Source organism: Nicotiana tabacum, chromosome 12 (assembly GCF_000715075.1).
Source record: "Nicotiana tabacum cultivar K326 chromosome 12, ASM71507v2, whole genome shotgun sequence".
Classification (NCBI taxonomy): Eukaryota; Viridiplantae; Streptophyta; class Magnoliopsida; order Solanales; family Solanaceae; genus Nicotiana; species Nicotiana tabacum.
The window spans coordinates 26,345,668-26,367,496 of NC_134091.1; the positions used below are offsets into that span (position 1 = coordinate 26,345,668).

The 21,829-nt window shown below is 37.1% G+C and overlaps 2 protein-coding genes across 3 annotated transcripts; both read right to left on the bottom strand.

Annotated features, from left to right (window-relative positions):
- Positions 1-283: 283 nt before the first annotated feature.
- Positions 284-6,699, bottom strand: LOC107767218 (homeotic protein knotted-1-like). 2 transcript variants are annotated; one of them, XM_016586137.2, is made up of 5 exons: positions 5,808-6,699; positions 5,227-5,349; positions 5,018-5,123; positions 1,481-1,734; positions 284-784 (listed from the first exon to the last, which is right to left on the bottom strand). In XM_016586137.2, exons 1-5 carry the CDS (start codon positions 6,186-6,188, stop codon positions 578-580), a joined length of 1,071 nt encoding a protein of 356 aa, XP_016441623.1. In that variant the 5' UTR covers positions 6,189-6,699; the 3' UTR covers positions 284-577.
- Positions 6,700-16,028: 9,329 nt separating this feature from the next.
- LOC142167053 (uncharacterized) lies at positions 16,029-18,765 on the bottom strand. Its single transcript, XM_075227206.1, has 6 exons — positions 18,347-18,765; positions 17,772-18,276; positions 17,256-17,448; positions 16,802-16,927; positions 16,407-16,639; positions 16,029-16,202 (listed from the first exon to the last, which is right to left on the bottom strand). The coding sequence occupies exons 1-6, from the start codon at positions 18,763-18,765 to the stop codon at positions 16,029-16,031; spliced, it is 1,650 nt and encodes a 549-aa protein (XP_075083307.1).
- Positions 18,766-21,829: the final 3,064 nt, after the last annotated feature.

Consider the following 21,829-nt stretch of genomic DNA (forward strand, 5'->3'; position numbering starts at 1 on the left):
AATAATAGTACTCCTTTTTCCGACAGTACAATGTTATTCCTAATATTTGTACTAGGACTTTTTATTTTGTTTATTTCAATCTCCAGGATTAATTTGTTCAATCAAAAGAGAATAAATTAGGATACATTTTCAAAATGGCTGATTATATCTATTTATCTTTTGCATGAAAAGTCTGAATAACTCGATGGGTCGAAATGAGTTTCAAGAGGATGCAATTCCATCCCTAAATATAAATTTGACACCAATATGATCCACAACGCTCATTAAATTACAGATTTAACACTTTCGCAGTAAAAACCATATATGGTTCATTACTATTTAAAATACCAAGTACAAAGGATACTCATCATATACAATTGATAAATTGAACAAGCTATTAATAAATACCCTTGCATATGCTTACAAGGCTACAAACATACTACTACAACAAAGCAACCATAATTAAACACCCTAATTTTACCTATTCATACTCACCTTACAAGGAACATGACTGTCACTCAAAGACAGATTTCCAAATGTGAAATTCTGCAAATACACTTCTCCAAAATCTCAAAGCATGTGAACAACTATGTTGCATTTACTGTCCCAAACGAAAAGGACCTTCTCCCATATAGTGACCTTCCATATAAAGAGCAGCTGCATTCTGAGGATGAAGACCATCCATTACCATGAACTGCATGTCTTCTGAAGGTTTCCAGTGTCTTTTCCTTTGGTTTATGAACCAGTTGTTTATTTGTTTCTGGTCCAAACCTGTTGTTTCAGCCAATGCCACCTTCTCTGACTCCTGCAAATTTATTACAAACTTAAATTGACACTAGACCAAGACCATAGAATTTAGAAATTTCTACATTAATTGTATATGTTTTTAAACTAGGTAACCTACCTTATTTTACAGAAAATAATTTCATTTTTTTTATAAACAATGACGTATAGTTAGGGGCGGAGCTGTCGTGACGCAAGATTAGAATTCTACCCCTTCTAGAGTGGTATCTCACTAATGGCTCGGGCCCCCCGGAAGGAGGCCTTCTTCGCCTTCCACCTAAGCTTCAGGAAAGTCCCAAAGCCAATCCCAAGGAACAATAAAGCTTCATAGGGTCTTTCTGTCCAGGTGCAGGTAGTCCGCATCTTCACATATCTATTTCACTGAGTCTATGAGACAGTGCCCAAATCGTTACGCCTTTCGTGCGGGTCGGAACTTACCCAACAAGGAATTTCGCTATCTTAGGACAACATACAGGTTCAGTCGAACCCAGTAGCTTTAGTCCAAGCTCCGTATTTGTATTAATAAATCTACTAAATATGTACAAAAATTAAATTTAGAACCTATACAATTTAAAACATGACTCCGCCTCTGCCTATAGTAATATTTTAGATGATTTAATAGTCTAAAAGTTCTTTTACACCGTTACTGTATAGAAGTTAAACTCATACCATATTAGGTGAAACAACGAGTAGTGCATATTTGTGTAGAGTTTCATACCGAAGGATATGGCCACTTGTAATGTAATTCCCACCAACTGAGCAGCTTCTGGCGTGCATCTTTGGGCAATTTCCCCTTTTTCTTCTTCTTGGAAAGTTCTTGTTTGAGACTACTTAAATAGCCACTGTATTTTCTCAGTAAGTGGTTCTTGAGTTCACGGTCTTCTGCTCGTGGATCAATTTCAGGAATTTCAGTTTCTCCACCACTGTTGTCCTGCTCCTCTTCCGACGATCCGACGCCTTCACACTTGTCCTCTGTCCATTTATTTATATCAATAAAGAAGATATAGGTTAATTATTCTTCACCTTGCTGCCTGAAATCAATAGTATCTAGTTTCACTCTCAATAATTGCAAAAGTTAAGTTCTTCAAAAAAAATCATGTCGATAAACTATTTTCAGTGGTGGATACTATAGCAACCAACTACTATGCTTATGTCTCAGGCAAATTAGATTTGGCTATAAGAATCCTAAACGTTGTTGCATAAACACTGAAAATTCTATATATTTTCTACTGGCGTATCAATCTTTAGTAAAGTCAAAAGACTGGTGGAAACTTAGTCCTTTTTTGTTTAACTATAAAGGATTCTCAAGTAGCTAATTTTCCTCCTCAAGCACAGTTTGGTTTTATTGTTCTTTTCTATCTAATGACACTAAACAGTTATAGTTTAATTCTTTGTTGTTTTTTTGGCTCACACAAAAGCATGAATTTTGCACAAATCGACCTAACAGCAAAGTAAAACGATGAACATTCTGTTTCAAGAGGGATCGATTCTCTATCAAGTATGTGTGAGAATTAAGTGGAATTTGTTTGGAACTCCTGCTGAAAAGATATTTATGAAAACCAATCACGTATGAGATGAATCCTGAATTGAGATTTTCTGTAATAGTGATTAAACAAAAGTTTAAATGAAGATATGCCTTACAATCAAAGCACCTTTCCAATTACTATATACGACAAGTATTCTTCCACATAGAGACAAATATATATTATATAAGTAATCCTCTAGAGTTGGCAACTTAATAGTAGAGGGGCAACAGACCTTATTCGACCAAAGAATTATTCTTGTAAAGTGTCTTATTCAATATGTTGATAAGATCCCAAAAGAGGAAACTTCTTTATCACTTCCAAAGAAGGAAACAACCCTTTCTTGTCATGCTTCTTCAATAATATTATACAAAAGAGTACTTTAAGGAAACAAAAGAGAAGTGTAGATGTTATCTTTTAAACTTCACGCAAGTGAGATAAATCCATATAATATTTCTGGTTGGAGGACTGTTTTATGATTGGTTCAAGAATAATTTCAAGCCCATACTATTTGGTACTTATTCATAGGGAGGGCAAGGGCAGCCTAGTGCATGAAGTATCCGCATTTACGCAGGAACCGAAGAAGGAATGGACCCAAGGAATATGATGTAGGTAGTCTATCCTGATACAAGTATTAGTGACTGATTCCACGGCTTGAACTCGTGACCTATAGGTACAGAGACAACTTTACCAACCCGTGACCTTGGTTGGAGGATAGTTTTATGATTGGTTGATGAATAATTTCAAGCTCATACCATTGGGTACTTGTTCATAGGGAGACAAAAATTAATTTCATTCTCAATCATTTCCATGGCACATTATGGATTGTTTTGATAACCAAGAAATTCCAAGGCGCATGGTTCGAAATTCGATCGATAATGCGCTCTCCTCTTTACTTTTTCGAATAAAATATTAAATTTTTATTTGTTGCAGTTTCGATCATGATATGTGCTTAACTGACACATTGTGCTCCGCTCTCTTACAATTAAACCAAAATCTGGATGGACAGCCAAGATACACGTGTATTAGACTCCAATCTTTTTTTAAAAAGAGGAAAAGAGAAGTCTAAGATAAACATAAAAGGAAAGAAGCTAAGAGGAATGTGGTACTCGAAGCAACAATAGTATTACATCTTTTTTCTCTCATATATTTTTCATGTCCATTTTCCTTAGCTCGTTGTTGTACCTTGCTTTACGAAATTACTTTTTGTACAGAAAACTGCTGCTTATAATCGCAAAAGAAGCAATTACAAAAATATATGATTAGAAAATGGAATCAACATGTCCCGAGAGACGTAGAAATTAAATACAGAAACTAGTGAAAAGAACAACTAGTTAGTTGAGAAGACCAAAATTAAAACTAAAGAGGAAATAAAATATTGGAAAAAAGATATCTGACAAACATGGCAGGCTACATGGTATAGCACTGATCATGAACAGAACCCAAATGGTCTTCATTTTCCAATGCCTATTAGCTACCGCAGAAGACCACGTTCAAAAGCAAACTCTACTTGGAAATGACAGCAATATTATTATACAATCTACCTTCGGATACATGCACGTATTTACATTTTTGTTTGTTGTATGAATCCGTGTTCAGCGGTAAAATTAGAAATTTCTCCGAAGATATTTAAATTTAAAAAAAATGAAAAAAATATTTGATAAAGGGTGTTTAATATGTGTTATATACCTCTAAAATATACAATATTTTGCCTATATGTACAGTATAATTTTTCGACAAAGAATAATAAACTACCATCCTTTTGACCACATGGCTTCGCTCTAATCACATTCTATTTTCTCTTTTAAGGAAGCAGTAATTTTACACCAAGTATATCCATTTATAAGATTGTGTTTAATCATACTATAACACAGGAAATTTAATATTACGAGTACATAGGAAAGTTAGGCAAGTACGTACTACTATAAAGACTCAAGTAGTTACTGTGGAGTGTCAGACAAATGTGTTTGTGAGAGAAAGATCATATATATATGTAGTGCAGAATTTATTTAGTGGGAACAATATTACCATTAAGAATTTGTCAGAATACACTGGAAATCTGGACCCATAAAGCTAAAGAAAAATTAAAGAAGATTAGAGAAACAAACGTGTGGCTTCCTCGTTGTTTATATCTGGAAGATTTGTCTGTCTCCCCATTTATTTATTGCATAATGCAACCAAATTATCTCTTTTTTTAACAATGAAGTATATACTATATTTGCATAATGCAACCAAATCATATATCTTCTTATTTTTAAGATTAAAGTAGTAGGAGTATGTACTATTACTCCACTCGTACAGTCGTAAATAGGGTTTTCTTACTCGACGCAGAAAAGCATTGGAAATGGAGACTGATGTTTTCGGTCAAAGCTGTCTTGAACGGAAATAGCACAAACATAGGCACAGTATTAAATGAACCAACACAAATTCTTTCTTTTTTCCTTCTTTAAGCATTCAAATAAGGAACTTTAACCAGTCCCTTTGTTTATTCTTCTCTCATTCTTTCCATGCTTGACAATTTCGATGAAGAACAAACTTCACTGTTCTCTACTAATAGTACCAAAGTTCAAAGAGGCAAAGTTACGATTTTAAGTATATGGATTTGGGTACGGGAAAACTACTTAATTCTGCGGAACTCGTAAGTAGAATTGTAGCTCCGCTAGTGCTAATATTTATGAGGAAGAAGAAAAGGAAGTAAGTACCAGAGTTGAAGATCCGGACGGGACCATTACCAAGCATATTAAGTTGAGTTTCGATTTTTCGCATGAAATCCATTGCTTCATGTAAGGGCCTTGTAAGCTCCTCTCTGTACTTCACTAGCATGTCATAATAAGCTTCCTGGATATAAATACAAAGAAATTCATGCCTACATTATTAAATATTAAATTGAAAAAGTAAAATAAAAAATGTTACTAGGATAAAGATATTAAAAGAAACTGACCATAAATTGATCAAGTTCTGGGTCCTTGGAAACATCCCTGTCGGTCGATGAATCTCGCTGCCTCACTTCAAACTCTTGCCGTACTGCCGATAGCCTCGCCACCACTTCCGGCGGTGCTCCCACCTATATAAAAATAATGACAGTATTAATAATTTTTAATTATCAATGTAATTAATTTATTATAACATGTTAATCTTATTTTTAAAATAACTAGTTGCATTTATTATGTGAGTAGTTATTTGTAATTATCTAGCCAACAAAGAGATCGACTACCTAAAAGAAAGAAAGTTCATTTCGCTTGAGCAAAGGTATGATTTAAGTGAAAACGGCTACTAAGGTTGAGCCTAACTGATTTAAAAGAGTCATATTCAATCACTCAAAATTATTCATAAAATTTATTTATACAGTCAAAATATGAAAATTAAACTAGTTTTCGGAGAAACGGAGACAAAGAATCAATTTATTTTTTATAAGTGAATTAATTCACTTTGGAATGTCTCAAGAAAAAAGATGAGCACTGAGCAAGCAATTTGTTCAAGCTATGTCAATATATTTACATTTAAGAAAAAAGTTGATACTACCTTTTGACAATCCATGTAAGCGTCCAAAAGGTTAGAACACTGAGGATGAGCAATAATCTTGGCTTTTAAAGCATCAACTTCACTACCAGAACTCTCACTCTCGTGATGATTTTGAACCGTCTGATGGTGATATCCACTACGAATAATCGAAGGGTACTGAAATGTATGATGATGATGAGAAGTGCTGCTGCCTCCTTCTGTCTTCACTATGGGATGTACCACTGCTTGAGATTGATCATAACAATCGCCTCCGCCTCCGCCGCCACTTGTTCTTCCATAAATAGATGAATTTGGGGATGAAAGAAGCGGAATTCCACCGTACAAGAAGTTATTACCTCTTTGAGATGAGTTCTCCCCCAGTTGATTGTAATTATTCTCCATTAATTACCCTAACAAGATATGGTAAAAAAAATATATGAAGATCGGCAACCCTAAATCAAAGATGTGGATAAACAGTTGAGAACTAGATGAAACCCTAAACAAAGTCTAGAATACTTATTATTCGTCAAACTAACACAACTATAGGGGGAAAGTTCATTTAACTCTTCGAGATCTCTTCTTTATTTGGTAAAAGAAACACACACAAAAAATAATAATAATTGGATATTTTTACTAGTGTTGTCTGGTTAAGGAGGCCAAGGAGATGAAGTTGTACTGAAGAAGTTTTGGAATGAACTTATCTTGACAACATAGAAGATAGTGGCTGTGAACAAAGAAAAAAGGAAAGGAAAGGAAGGGAAGGGGTAAGCTAGTGGCCGCTCCTGGTAGCGGCTTCGTAGATGACAAGACGTTCTTACGTTGAAGAATAAGGAAATGTATTGGAAAATATTAGTCTTTAGTTTAACTATACCCCCTATAATCCTATGCAGAGAAAACCACTCAATTATAAAGAAAGCATAATTATTTTATTCAATATATATATATATATATAGAGTTAGTTAGTTAGATCTTTTAACTTTCTCTTTCTTTTTGTATTCTTTTGCTTTTCCTATTACTTCCATGGGAAGCCCTTTTCATTTTCTTTTTCCTTTTGTGAGGTCTTTCTTTTTCTATTGATTATTTATTTCACTACCTTGGAAAAGTTAGTTTCTTATAATTGATAGAAAAATTGAGTTATATAAATTGGTTCAATTGTTTACATTATCAAAGAGGATGATGGCAAGGAATTGATAGAAGAAGCGTGTATTAGGCCTAGGTGGCAAACGTAGTTCCATAAACTCATGAACGATAAAGGAAATAGGAACATTGTGCTCGTGAGTTGAAGAACTCAGAGATACAGAGTGATTTTGGGTTTTGTAGCCGTATCAAGGTTGTGGAGTTTAAGGAGGCAATGCGGAAGATAAGCAGGGGTAAGGCGACTGCCTGACGAGATCCCATTGAAATTTTGGAAGAGCGCTGGTCGGGCTAGCGTAGAGTGACTTACTGATTTGTTTAATGTCATTTTCAAGATGGAGAAGATTCCTGAAGATTGGAGGTGGAGTTTGATGATTCCGTTGTACAAATACAAAGGTGACATCCAGAACTGCAATAACTATAGGGGTATCAAACTGCTGATTTACACTATGAAAGTTTTGGAGAGGGTGGTGGAGAGGAGGTTGAGGAGAAGTGTGTCTATTTTCGAGAATCAGTTCGGATTTATGCCGGAGCGGTCAACTACCGAAGACATTCACCTTGTGCGAAGATTGGTGAAGTAGAATCAGGAGAGGAAAAAGGACTTCCATATGGTGTTCGTTGACCTAGAGAAGCCTACGACAAAGTTACGAGGGAGGTTCTAAGGAGATGTTTGGAGGTTAGCGGTATTCCGGTAGCGTACATTATAGTGATTAAGAATATGTACGAGGGAGCTAAGACTCGGGTGGGGATTGTGGATGGTGACTCGGAGCATTTCCTAGTGGAGATGGGGTTACATCATGGATTAACTTTTAGCCCGTTTTATTTTGCCGTAGCATTAGTTGTGCTAACGTGACAAAAACAAGGGGAGATGCCATGGTGTATGCTTTTTGCTGATGACATAGTATTGATTGACGATACGCAAGGCGGGGTTAACGCTAAGTTGGAGGTTTAGAGGCAGATACTGGAGTCTAAAGATTTCAAGTAGAACAGGTCAAAAATAGAGTACTTGGAGTGCAATTTCAGATGACTAAAGCAGAAGTGAAAGTGAAGATTGATACACAAGTCATCCCCAGAAAGGATAGTTTCAAATATATTGGGTTTATAATCCAAGGCAACGGAAAGATTGACGATGATGTTGCTCATCGGATTGGTACGGCGTAGATGAAATGGAAGCTCACTTATAGGGTTCTCTGTGATAAGAATGTGCCAACAAGACTTAAAGGCAAGTTCTACAGAGTGGTGGTTAGACCGACTATGTTGTATGGAGCAGAGTGTTGGACCGTCAAGAAATCTCATGTCCAGAAGATGAAGGTAGCTGAGATGAGGATGTTGAGATGGATGTGTGGGCATACCAGAAAAGACAAGATTAGGAACGAAGTTATTAGGGAAAAAGTGAGTGTTGCATCGGTGGAGAACAAATTGCGGGAACCGATGCTGAGATGGTTCGAGTACGTGCAGATGAGAGACATAAATGCCCCGGTCAGAAGGTGTGAGAGATTGACCATGGCGGGACTAAGGAAGGGTAGGGGTAGGCCTAAGAAGTATTGGGTTGAGGTGATTAGGCATGATATATTATTGCTCCAGCTTACTAAGGACATGACCTTCGATAGGAAAGGGTGGAGGTCGAGAATTAGAGTGGAAGGGGACAGGTAGTGTCTCTTAGTCTTTCCCGTAGTACTAGTACTATTTTTGTATTTCTCTTATTCTCGTTTCTTTATTACTACATGTTATATCATTTGTGTCTATTGCATTATTGTTGCTATTGCTTGTTACTTTATTTTCACTATTCATTGAGCCGAGGGTCTATCAAAAAATGTTTTTCTGGCTTAACAAGGTAGGGATAAGGTCTGCATATGCATTACCCTCCCTAGACCTCACATGTGAATTACATTGGGTTTGTTGTTGTTGTTTACGTTATCAGAATAAATATCCAATTATAACATAAACTATTACTTAATGTTTATGACAAAAATGTAATTGTGTAATTCGAAATATTTTGTGCATAAAATTTAGTCTCTATAAATAATTCCAGTCAATATCAAAATTAATTCTCCTATTATTTAATGAAATGCTAATACTAGAATCTTAAGACTCAAACTTTTTTTTATATGACTATAGTACTATGATTCTATATGCTATAAATGATTGATTGGCTCCATATTTAGGTTACTAGTTAAGTGTTGAACATCATTCTAGGTGCCGAGACTTGACAAATGTGGAAGTAGGCATTTGTCGGAAGCAATATTTTTACCAAAAGAAATAAAAAATAAAAAATACAAATAAGCGAAAAAATCCTGCTAGTAGGTAAGTTTCTACGAAAGTCGCAAAATCAGACCCATCTCACATATAGGTGAAAGACTATATAAAAGCTAGGCCCAAAATCTTAATTTTTCTTGCACGACTCTCTCCAATGATAAAATGGTGCTCCGTGTAGCTATTCCCCTTTTGAAGAAAGCATACTAAAATTTTAATTTAACAGTATCATTTTTTAACTTTGTCCTAATGATCCTGTCAAAGGAAAAAACAAATAAAAACCGTCTTCAACCTTTAACATTGTATGTGCTTCTAAAAATGATAGAGACTAAGGGTCACTAAACTATATAGAGAATCAGGTTCTCTATTAGTTTCCACAGAACATACACAGCAGCAATTAGTAAATAACACAATAGAGTTTTACGTGAAAAACTCTCAACTCACGGGATTAAAAACCACGATCTACACTCGTAGGATTTCAACTTCACTACTGAGCGAACTTCAGATTACAAACTATTGTAACCTAGGAATTAACCTCTTAATCCCTCACTAACTTGTAATAACTCTATTACAAGTCCCTTTGTAATAACTCTATTACAAAGCTTACAACTCGACTAATTCTAACCAAGACACAAACACAAGGTTTATGGTTTTACAAAAGGTTTCCTACACAATGCTTCTAACTAAGCTAAGTAGGAATTACAAGTAAATCACTTTAACAAACGTGCAACACAACTAAGGACATATAATGACTCAATGCAGGAAACAGGTCCTTCGTTATGTTATTCTCTGTTCTTGACGCCTTGAACGTCACTTTCAAGTTGGCAACACACTTGAGAGGAATCTGATGAATTCTGAAATGTGCAAGTGCAATGTTTTACCTTTGCTTCATGTTAATATTACATAAATGCATCACTTGAATGATGTAAGCATATTTGGTACAAAGGCATTCCCCATAAAGTGACTGATGCACTATTTGCATTATTGCGTGCGTGCTGAGAAACAGTTGCAACCACTTTACAGTTGTGGGGAGTTGACTGGTACAGTCAGCAAGGGAATTGATCTCCATCTATTCCCTCTGTTATTTCTTTGACTCTGAGTGTTGGAACATGTCTCAGACTCGAGACTTGTTGATCTTGAGCACTTTAAGGATGTGGAGCAGGTTCCCCATCTGGTTCTGAACATTAAGTTTGTTAGATCATCAAAACATAACAGGACACATAACATATCAATTTCTCCATTTTTGATGATGACAAACTTGTAATTGAAATTTTCCCTGAGAACGAGAGTACCGTAAATAGTACCAAAAAAAATTATATTCCCCCTGAACCTGTTTCCCCTATGTTCCCCCTCAATTACTTTTCCCCATTTTGGCATCATAAAAAGACTAGTAATAAGCAATAAGCAAAGACGTCTACCAAGCTTAACTCATGCCACATGTGTCCACACAAACATAACTAAAAATATAGTAGAAGAGCAAAGCATGCATAGCAAAAGGACGGGATATACATTAACTTTGAAAATCAACAGGGAGTAGTGTCATTTGTTACATAATTATCCACAAAATAAAACAACAAAAAAGAAGTACCAGCCATTAAACATATCCAAACAGAGGAGACCAAAATAGAGGACATACAACTTGAACTTGACACTGGGAAGGGAACGATTTTAAGGAGCACTGGAAGGGGGAGGCAGAGATGAAGAGGCAAGAGTTCTAAGGGGGGTATACATTCGAGCATTTGCGGCCCCTTGCTCAGTGAGTAACCTCTCCTTCAGGTCCTCAAGCTGTTTCCTGAGATCAGTATTCTCCTTGGTTAGACGGGCAACCTCTGCGCCTTGTGTACTGCTGGAACCAGGTGCCTCCTGGACCTGAATAAGTTGTCCCTCAAGAATAACATTTCGTGCCTTCAACTTCCTTATCTCTTCAGTGGCAATGTTCTAAGATTCAATCAGTTGAGAGATAGTGGAATTGCTGACATTTTTTCTTATCGATGCACTCATACTCTTCTAAGGTGGTCTTGGAGAAGGTCTGCTTGTGAGTACCTACTGTAGCCTTTCTCAAAGGGAATTTGAAGAACTCAAATACTTTGGTGAGTAAAAACCCGTAGGGCAGGCCATTATTACCATCCTTGAAATCTGCAATTTTCTTCATGTGCTCAATCATGATACCCGGCAGATTGATAGTGGAGTATGCATCTAGTGCTTCCATGAGGAACAGGTCTACTCATGACGTAATGGAACGCCTTTCTGCACAAGGGAGCAAAACCTTGTTCACCATCTCGAATAACAACTGGTATACTGGAAAAAGGGCCTTCTTGTGTACCTGTTCCCCCTGTTGTACTGCATCATCCTTCAAAATGGTATTTCTGAAGTTTAAAGAACAAGTCCCCTCAATGGAGGATATTCTGTCAGTAGGCACTCCCAAGATAGTTCCGAACACAGCCTCATCCATCACAAAGTCAACACCATTCACATTCATGCAGATATTGTCATCCTTGACTGTGAAAAAGTCAGCATAAAAATTGTGCACCTCTGCCTCATACACCTTAGGACTCTTATTTGTGAACAAATGTATCCACTGTTGAAAGTCACAGATATTAACTAGTTGGCGCATTCCTGTCATGTCAAGAATATCATGGGCAAATGTTCTACCCCACAGCACCTTCTGGTTTCTCAGATTTTCCATTCCTTCATTCTTGGCCACACCCACCTTACTTCTTGGAAGAACCATGTTCCTTATTGGCACTAGCCTTCCGTTTCACTGATTTTCTCACATTTTTTTCTTTCTTTGCAGATTTCTCAGACACTTTCTCACCAGACTCCTCATCCACTTTCTTACCAGACTCTCCCACTTCAACATTGCCAACCTCTATCACTCTCACAGATGACTCTTTCCCAGATTTTGGAACAATAGGTTTATTAGAGGACTTACGAATTAAAGGACTGGGTTCCTCATTCACCTCGTCATCAACGTCAAAAACAAGTGTTGTAGGTGCTACCTCTTCATGTACTAACTTTCCACCCTTCACCAACCTTCTTCTCTTCTTTTCTTTCTTATTTTTCTTCAGATCTAACTCAAGAGCTTCCTTCTTTTGCAGCCTAGTAGTAGGTATTTTAGGAGTGGGCATTTTGGGAGTTGCCCTTCTACTCATAGCACTAATAAAGTTTGCAAAAGCCACATTGTCATAGTCCTCTTCACTACCCTCATTCTCTTTCTCAGACAGAGATCTCATCTCATAAGCGACAATGGTCAATGGCTTAGCATAGAAATGATGAGAGAGAGCGGGATCAGTACTGACCTGGGGTTCTTTTGAAGAACAGGGGGTTTCATCCCAAGTAGGAGCAGAGGGCTCTCCTTGGGCGGAGGGATCAGGTCCCTCATGTGGTTCCCTAGTAGTACTTTCAGGTGCAAGATTTTCGACAGGCACCAGTTCCCTACCCTCTTCTTGTAGACTATCACCTTTCCCCTGAGACCCATTGGTTTCAGACACACTTTCATAACCACCAACCAAATATCTCTCAATAGCTATTGACAACATATTCTCTATGGCCTCTTGTTCTTTCAACCCTAAAGTAAACTCAGAAGGCACATGAAGAATATTACATATAAAATCGGCAACATTCAAATCGAGACCTGGGGTAGTCATCGCTGATTCATCACCAGTACGAACCACACCTTGTTGTGCCTCGGAACTCTCTTCCAAACACAGACTGGAGACTTCTTGATTTTCTTCTCCCTCTATTGTTTCTCCCTCAGCCATTTTTTTTGGCGAGGCAGAAGGAGAGGTCGTAGCCATAAACCTCTTGGGATTTGAAGTTTTGCGACTCCGATGAGAACCAGAACTTGATTGGGTTGGAGAAGAGGCAGTGGGTGGTTGGTAATCTTGCTTAGGGATTGGACTGAGTGGCATAGGGTACTTAGACTCTATCACCGGTGTTTCAAGAGATGAAGACACAGTGGGGATGATACTGGGAATATTTGAGGCTTCGAGATTCTCAGACATTATGGAGTATAGTGAGAGTTTATGGAAGAAGTGAGTGTTTGGTTGTTGGGAGAAAAGGGAATTTTTGGCTTTTGATGTGAATAGTTATGAGAGTGATAGCTTTTGGGTTTATCTAAAAGGGGTGAGGGACCGGTTAGGAAAGGGCATTGATTTTCTAGGTAGGCGGGTCATTTCGTAACGGGTAGGACGCTTGGGTTCTAAAAAGGGATAAAAGGAGATATTGACATTTTAATCACGTGGCACCTTTTTAACCATTTAAAAATTATGCATGAGAGTACAAAAGAACTACTAACCTGTGTCAAAGGAACCAGGTTCTCTGACAGATTTTGTAAATATGAGCCTCATCCTTTTACCAAAGTGCAATACCATTAGTTCCTTGTTTGCTCTGTAATCGCCATGCTGTCTACCTGTAACGGTATAAAAATGAGTTAGACCTTGTTAGAAAATACTTTTTAGCTATTTTACATGTTCATTTCTTTCATAGATAATCATCGAGGGACCAGGTTCTCAGCTTGATTTTATCAACCCAAGTGCCAGACGATTCTTTTCAAAGTGCTCTCTGCTCAGTGCTTTGGTAAAAATGTCTGTAATTTGATCTTCTGTGCTGCAAAACTTCATGCAGATAAGCCCTTTTTCAATATTGTCTTTGAGAAAATGATGCCGCACATCAATGTGCTTTGTTCTCTTATGCTAAACTGGGTTCTTTGCCATGTTGAGAGCACTGGTGTTATCACACAGTAATGGCACATAATCAAAAAATACGCCAAAATCTTCTAACTGCTGCTTGATCCAAAATAATTGAGCACAGGAAGAGGCAGCTGCCACATACTCAGCTTCTGCAGTTGAAAGAGCCACTGAGTGTTGTTTTCTTGTACCCCATAAAATTAGACATGATCCCAGAAAGTGTGCCATGCCAGAAGTGCTTTCCTATCCACCAGATAACCAGCATAATCAGCGTCAGCATACCCAATCAAGTCGAAATTGTCTTCTGAGGGATAGTAGAGAACTCCTGCGTTCCTTTTAGATACCTCAGGATTCTCTTGGCAGCCTTCAGATGAGATTCCATTGGATTTGATTGAAACCTGGCACATAGTCCCACACTAAAAATGATATCTGGTCTGCTTGTTGTGAGATACAAGAGTGACCCAATAATGCCTCTATACATGGTCTCGTTCACAGGGGAACCAGGTTCATCCATGTCCAGACGAGTGGCAGTGGCAATAAAAGTATCAATGATTTTTTAGCTTTCATTTCAAATCTCTTCAGAAGCTCTTTGATGTACTTATGTTGATTTATTATTGTGCCCTTAGGAGTTTGCATGACTTGCAGGCCCAAGAAGAAATTCAACTCCCCATCATGCTCATTTCAAGCTCATTTCCCATGAGCTTTTCAAACTCCTCACACGGAGAATCATTTGTTGCACCAAAGATGATGTCGTCAACATAAACTTGCACAATGAGCGGGTTCCTCCCCCGTTTATTTAGAAATAAGGTGTTGTCAATTTTTCCTCTTGTAAAGCTATCTTATAGGAGAAAATTTGACAACCTTTCATACCTTGCATGAGGAGCCTGCTTCAGCTCATATAAAGCTTTGTCAAGCTTAAAAATATGCTCAGGATGCTCATGACATTCGAAGCCAAGCGGTTGCTTGACGAAGACTTCTTCTTTTAGAAAATCATTCAGAAATGCATTTTAACATCCTTTTGGAACAATTTGAATTCCATATGAGATGCAAAGGCAATGAGAATTCTGATGGCTTCCATTCGAGCAGCTAGAGCAAAAAATTTATTATAGTCGATCCCTTCTTCTTGATTGTAGCCTTGAACTACTAATCTTGCCTTGTTCCTTGTTGTGTTCCCAAACTTCTCAAGCTTATTTCTGAATACCCACCTCGTTCCTATGATAGTTCTGTCAGTAGGTTGAGGGACCAGGTGTCACACGCTATTCCTCTCAAATTGATGGAGTTCATCTTGCATGGCAGTAATCCAGTCAGCAACTTTCAATGCTTCCTTGATATTTTTAGGCTTAATTTGAGAGAGAAAGGCTGAGAAGGCAAGTGAGTGTCTTGACTTTGATCTAGTTTGAATCCCTAAGTCAAGAGGAGTGATCACATTCTGAAGAGGGTGTGAACTTTTGTGCTTCCAGTTAGACACCTGAAACTCATTGTGAGAGGGTCCAGGTTCTTCTAAATGTGACCCATTGTTGATTTGAGTCCTGCTTCTCTACTCAATATCTGGGGTTCCTTGCACAGCATCAATGACTATGTTCTCAGCTTCAGTTGTTGTGATGGGGGAACCAGGTTACTCTGCATCAGCTGGAGATACATCTGCATTATCATCATTTGATTCCTTGACATGACTCATCATGTCATCCTTTCCATTTGTCATATAAATGACTTCACCGGGAACTGTTGACTGCTCTACTTCTTGATCAATCTTATCATGTGAATCTTTCTCACATAGGTGGTGTGATTCATCAAAGATCATATGTATGCTTTCCTCAACACATTGAGTTCTTTTGTTGTAGACTTTGTAAGCTTTGCTTTGTGATGAATAGCCCAGAAAGATTTCTTCATCACTTTTAGCATCAAATTTTCCAAGTGCTTCTTTGCCATTGTTGAGGACAAAATATTTGCAGCCAAATGTCCTTAAATGTGTTAGCTTGGGTTTCCTCCTGTTCAGCAGTTCATACGGAGTTTTGTTCAGAAGGGACCTGATGATGCACCTGTTCACCAAGTAGCATGCAGTGTTAACTACTTCTGCCCAGAAGCTTTTTGCAATACCACTGTCAATCAACATTGTCCTTGCTATGTCTTCAAGAGTCCTATTTTTCCTCTCTACAATATCATTTTGTTAAGGTGTTCGTAGAGCTGAAAAATTGTGACTTATGTCATTTTCAGCACAGAATTCATCAAAATTTGCATTGTCAAACTCTGCGTCATGGTCAGATCTTATACACACAACATTATAGCTCATCTTCACCTGGATTTTCTTTACAAATGCAGCAAACACTGGAAAAGTTTCATCCTTGGTTTTGAGGAACAATGTCCAGGTGAATCTAGAATAGTCGTCCACTATAACAAAAATGTACTTCTTTCCTCCTCTACTTGGCACCCTCATAGGCCCACATAGATCCATATGGAGAAGATCAAGTGACCTTGAGGTGATGACCTCCTTTTTGGGATTGAAGGAGGACCTGATTTGCTTTTCTTTTGCACATGCATCACACACCTTGTGATCTTTGAAGCTTGACTTAGGCAGGCCACGAACCAGGTCCTTCCTAACCAAATTGTTCAGCAATGTAAAGCTTGCATGACCTAATCTTCTGTGCCATAGTTCAACATCATCATCAACAGCACTCAGACAAGTAAGATCCCCATTTTGCAAGGACTCAAAATCAGCAACATAGATGTTTTTGTATCTTTTTTCCATCAAGACCACTTCATCGGTCATAAGATTTGTGACTGTGCAGACTTTTGACACAAATTACACTTTATTTCCTTTGTCGCATATTTGGGAAACACTCAGTAGGCTATATTTCAAGCCATTCACATAGTACATATTTTTAATTGAGTGAGTGAGTGACTTCCCAATTCTTCCTACTCCCAGAATGTATCCCTTTTTGCCATTGCCAAAGGACACACTCCCTCCTTGTAGGGCTTTGAGTGAAAGGAAATTATCGATGTTTCCCATCATGTGCTTAGAACAGCCACTATTCATGTACCATTTTGGTTGTTTCCTTTCACTGCTCCCTGCACAAGAGAATCAAGGATTAGACTTAGGAACCCAAATAAGTTTGGGTCCCTTGTAGTGAGGAAAACGGAAAATTAAACTTCGTTTTATCCAGGTAGGCAATACACGTTTTTTAACGGAGGGACCAAGTTCCTTAGCAGTAGTTATCTTTTCAATAAAAACCTTATTTTTTCTGTTGGGCCTGAATTCTAGCCTTACAGTTTTCTTTAAAGTAACCAGTGTTGCCACAATGAGTGCAAAGCTAGTTATCAGGGACAGTAACATACTTGCTATGTGGATTGTAGGGAGTCTTTTCCTTTTGTAACCCGACTCCCTGTCTGTTCCCACCATTGCTTGTATACATGGCAGCAATTGTTTCAGAGGACCAGGTCCACTTTAGAGATTTTTTCAGGTCATTTTTAACTCTGCCTAGATCTTCTTGAAGCTGTCTGTTTCTTTCAAGTTCAACACACAGACTAGATTTCACAGATTTGAGTTCAATTTCAAGCTCAATGTGTGCCTCACTTGCAACTTCCTTTCCCTTTTGGACAATCCCAGAACAGTTTCCCTTTTTTAATTCCTCTATTGTTTCTTTTAGGTATATGAATACTACCAACAAGTCATCTCTCTCGTTTTCTATGTCCTCACCTTTTTTAATCAGAACACTCTTTTCTCTCATTTGATCCTCGATGGTTTTTTTAGGTCAACTACTACGATTACCAAATCATCTCTCTCATTTTCTACCTCTCCTAGCTCAATAGTTAAAATATTTTTATCATTTATAAGATTATGATAAGCATCAATTAAAATATTTTCCAAAGATATAAGCTTTTTCTGAGAGTGAGAATTCAGATTTCTTTGAACGTCTAGAAAGTTTAGCTCATCATCATCAGATTTTGCAATCAGGGCAAAGATAGAATCATAGTCAGCTGCTGCACTTTCAACTGCCATCATGGAACTGTCACCTTGTTCATCATCTTCTCCAGATTCGCTGGAAGAGTCTCCCCATGCAGCAAGAGCTTGTTTCATAACATTATCAGTGGTATCTTTTCTCTTGAATCTTTTGTTAGGAACCGGGTTCCTTTTGACTGCTTTGTCTGTGTTGTGCTTGTACTGATCTTGCTTGAGTAGAGGACAATCCTTGATGAAATGACCTGGCTTCCCGCACTTATGACATAAGCCATACCCTCTTGGCTTGCTGGAGCTGCCCCTTTTTGGAATGCCTCCATTTCTGCGAACCATCTTCTGAAATCTCTTTGTCAAGTAAGCCATATCAGCATCCTCACAACTTGATTCATTGTTGTCTATCTTGAGGACCAGATTCTTCTCCCTTTTGGGATCTCTTCTCTCATGATCTTTTTTTCTTCTTCTTCATTTCATAAGTTTTCAAATTACCAATGAGTTCATCAATGGTCAGCTTTTGTAGATCCTTTGCCCACGTGATAGCATTTACTTTGCTTTTCCAAGAACTAGGTAGTACGCTGAGTATTTTCCTGATAAGTTTGTTCCTTAGAATAGTTTCTCCGAGAGAATGGAGCTCATTGATGATGGAGGTGAAACAAGTGTGCATGTCCTGAATGGACTCATCGTCCTTCATCCTGAAGAGTTCATACTCAGTGGTTAGCATATCAATCTTCGACTGCTTGACTTGAGTTGTCCCTTCATGTGTTGTTTGGAGAGCTTCCCAGATCTGCTTGGCAGATTGACATGCGAAAATCTTGTTGTATTCGTCTGGCCCAATACCACAGACGAGGATCTTTTTTGCTCGAAAGTTCTTCTCTATAGCCTTGCGGTCAGCATCGTTGTACTCCTTCCTAGTCTTGGGAACTGTCACCGCTGATTCCCCAATGGTCTTCATAGGAACGAAGGGACCATCGCAAATACAATCCTAGAGCAGATAACATCCCAGAGCTCTGAATCTTCATCATGCATCCATGTCTTCCACCATCCGTAGTATTGGCCATTAAATCTTGGTGGTCTGTAGGTAGATTGACCTTCTTCAAAGTTTGGTGGAGCAGCCATGAGGATCCTTTCTAGGTGTTAGCCTGATAGAAAGAAACCGCTCTAATACCAATTGATAGAAACTAAGGTCCACCAAACTATATAAAGAACCAAGTTCTCTATTAGTTCTCACAGAATACACACACACACACACACACACACACACACACACACACACACACACACACACACACACACACACACACACACACACACACCAGTAAATAAATAACACAATAGAGTTTTACGTGAAAAACTCCCAGCTCACGAGATTAAAAACCACGACCTACACTCGTAGGATTTCAACTTCAGTCTGAGCAAACTTTAGATTACAAACTATTGTAACCTAGGAATTAACCTCTTAATCCCTCACTAACTTGCAATAACTCTATTACAAGCCCATTTGTAATAACTCTATTACAAAGCTTACAACTCGACTAACTCTAACCAAGACACAAACACAAGGCTTATGGTTTTACAAAAGGTTTCCTACACAATACTTCTAACTAAGCTAAGTAGGAATTACAAGTAAATCACTTTAACAAAGGTGCAATACAATTAAGGACATATAATGATTCAATGCAGGAAAGAAAGAAAGAGAAGAGAAGAAAACGGGGAAAATAAAAAAGAAAAAAGGAATTTTTTAGAAAGGGTTAGTATTACATTAAATACAACTAATTAAGTGTAATTAAATGTAACAACCAATAAAGAAATGACATCTATATAATTTAAGCATATTTTAATATTTTTCATCTTCCCACTCGCTTTGAGTGACGTGAACCCACCTTCTCTGTCACCTCATCTTTGAAGGAGATATTAATTTCACTATTGATAAGAATAGGATGGTATTAGAACGCCCGTAAAGGTTGATTCTGAAACTAACTTTTCGGGGCAAGTACAAGGTGCAACTTATGTATTTTTCCTATTTATAATATAAACATTATAAATTTAAATATTTATTTTAAACTTAATGAAAAAATTTAAAATCTTACAAATATTATTACATATTTAAAATCACAAGTTTTAAAAGTCTTATAGGTTATAATCACACAAACACACTGACATTATAAATTTTAAAATTTACAGTTTTTAAATTTATTAATTTTTTTCTTTAAGTTCCTCGTATAAATTGAAACACCAACAGGTAGGTACGGGTTCGCGCAATTCACATTTCATATGTTAGCTTGTGTGTCCCATGTGATCCAAGCACGCTATATAATTTGGAAATTCCTTTTAACATTTTGAGTGTAATATAAATAATTTATACTATGACTTTGTTCAATAATTAAGAATTTGGTGACCTAGCATATATATTTTCATGTTCATATGCCAAAAGTTCCTAGACTTTAAACAGTTTCGTAATTTTTTGCTTTTGAAATTTATGTTATTTCTGCATTTTTACAAGAAAATTCAACGATAAACAGTAGAAAAGGCAGTGACCACTGTGTTTCACTCTCATCTTTGTTTTTCTCTGTTGCATGAGTCTCTAAAACTCAGGGAAAACACTCAGCTGGGATAATAGCAGAGAGTACTGTTAGTGATAGCACAGATTTGCAGAAGAGCACATGCACTAGCTTAACATGGAGTCAGACTTTAGTTATTCAACTTTCACCTTGACTGCTGACAGCTCCCAACTCAGTGGAGGAGCGGCCGAACCGAATAGTTTTATTCCAAATACTATATTTGCTTAAAATATTAATTAAATTATATACAAATTATTAATTTTGAATCAAGTTGCTTAGAAGAACAATAATTCTGAACTCATAAACCTTCAAATCCTGGCTCCGTCTCTGTACCAACTGAGTTCTTCTCAATGTGGCATAGAGTCGAAGGGACACGTACGATATTAAACTTAAACCACTAGTTATCAATATATGTGTATTATCGTATGTGTATATCTTATTTTTAAACTAGTGAATTAAAATCTTCACAATTATAATTTCAGTAACTTATTGATCATAAACTTAACGACCCCTTGGAGACCGGAAGATGGGAAAGAGAGACAAGAATGACATATAAACGCTGGATTGATTAGGTTTCCATCCTGTTCGCTGTGGGGGTAGGAAACTGACTTTTCATATAGCTGCCGCGAAACCCCCACCACTCCACAAATTAAAGGCAAATCTAGGTGTATGTTTATTACTGTATACTAATAGTGTACAAATCTTTTACACAAATAGGCTAAGATAATTTACGGTAACATAAATTCAATCCTTCCCAAAAAAAATGAACTTTTCGAATTTTAAAAGTCAATTTTTTAAAATTTTAATTGCAAATTTTGACATAGAATTCTAAAGTTTTTTTAAACAAAATTTATAGGAAAAATGACACTGTATAATCGCTCTCAAAATAATATATATATATATATATTTTTATATATATATATATATATATATATATATATATATATATATATATATATATATATATACAAAAATTAAACAAATTTTATCGACTACTGAATATAAATAGTTTCTGGCGCGACCTAGAAGTGATAATACCCCAAATTTATATATTCAAAAACTATATTAAAAATATTATATGTCTAGCCCACTAGTAATCCTGTCCACTTTGGGCTCAGGCTCGCACGACTTTAAAACCCGTCACTAGGGTCTAAGTCTTGTTTACCGATGAGATTTTACCCTACCGTCGTTCAAGGTTGCACGCGGAGTGGTTCTGATACCACATGTAACAGCACAACCCCTAATGATATGGTCCGCTTAGGGCACAAGTTTATACGACTTTAAAATGCGTCACTAGAGTCTAAGACTTGTTTACTTATATACCTAGCATTTCTCTCGTGTTTTGTCGATGTACAACTTGTCTAAAGTGTCGCACTATAAGTCACAATAATTAACAATTTAAAATATTTAAAGGCATATAAACATACTGCAGTCGAAAAAATAACTTGTTTGACTCTC

Excerpts from the sequence above, each read along its gene's own strand:
- LOC107767218 (XM_016586137.2), bottom strand. The coding sequence starts at position 6,188 with ATGGAGAATAATTACAATCAACTGGGGGAGAACTCATCTCAAAGAGGT. Across the intron at positions 5,124-5,226 it reads CAGAACTTGATCAATTTATG|GAAGCTTATTATGACATGCT; the intron begins GTCAGTTTCTTT and ends ATTTATATCCAG. Across the intron at positions 1,735-5,017 it reads AACTCAACTTAATATGCTTG|AGGACAAGTGTGAAGGCGTC; the intron begins GTAATGGTCCCG and ends ATAAATGGACAG.
- LOC142167053 (XM_075227206.1), bottom strand. The coding sequence starts at position 18,765 with ATGAAGACCATTGGGGAATCAGCGGTGACAGTTCCCAAGACTAGGAAG. Across the intron at positions 16,928-17,255 it reads TGCCATGTATACAAGCAATG|GGAGCAGTGAAAGGAAACAA; the intron begins GTGGGAACAGAC and ends TCTCTTGTGCAG. Across the intron at positions 16,640-16,801 it reads GAGTGTGTCCTTTGGCAATG|TCACAAATCTTATGACCGAT; the intron begins GCAAAAAGGGAT and ends AAGTCTGCACAG.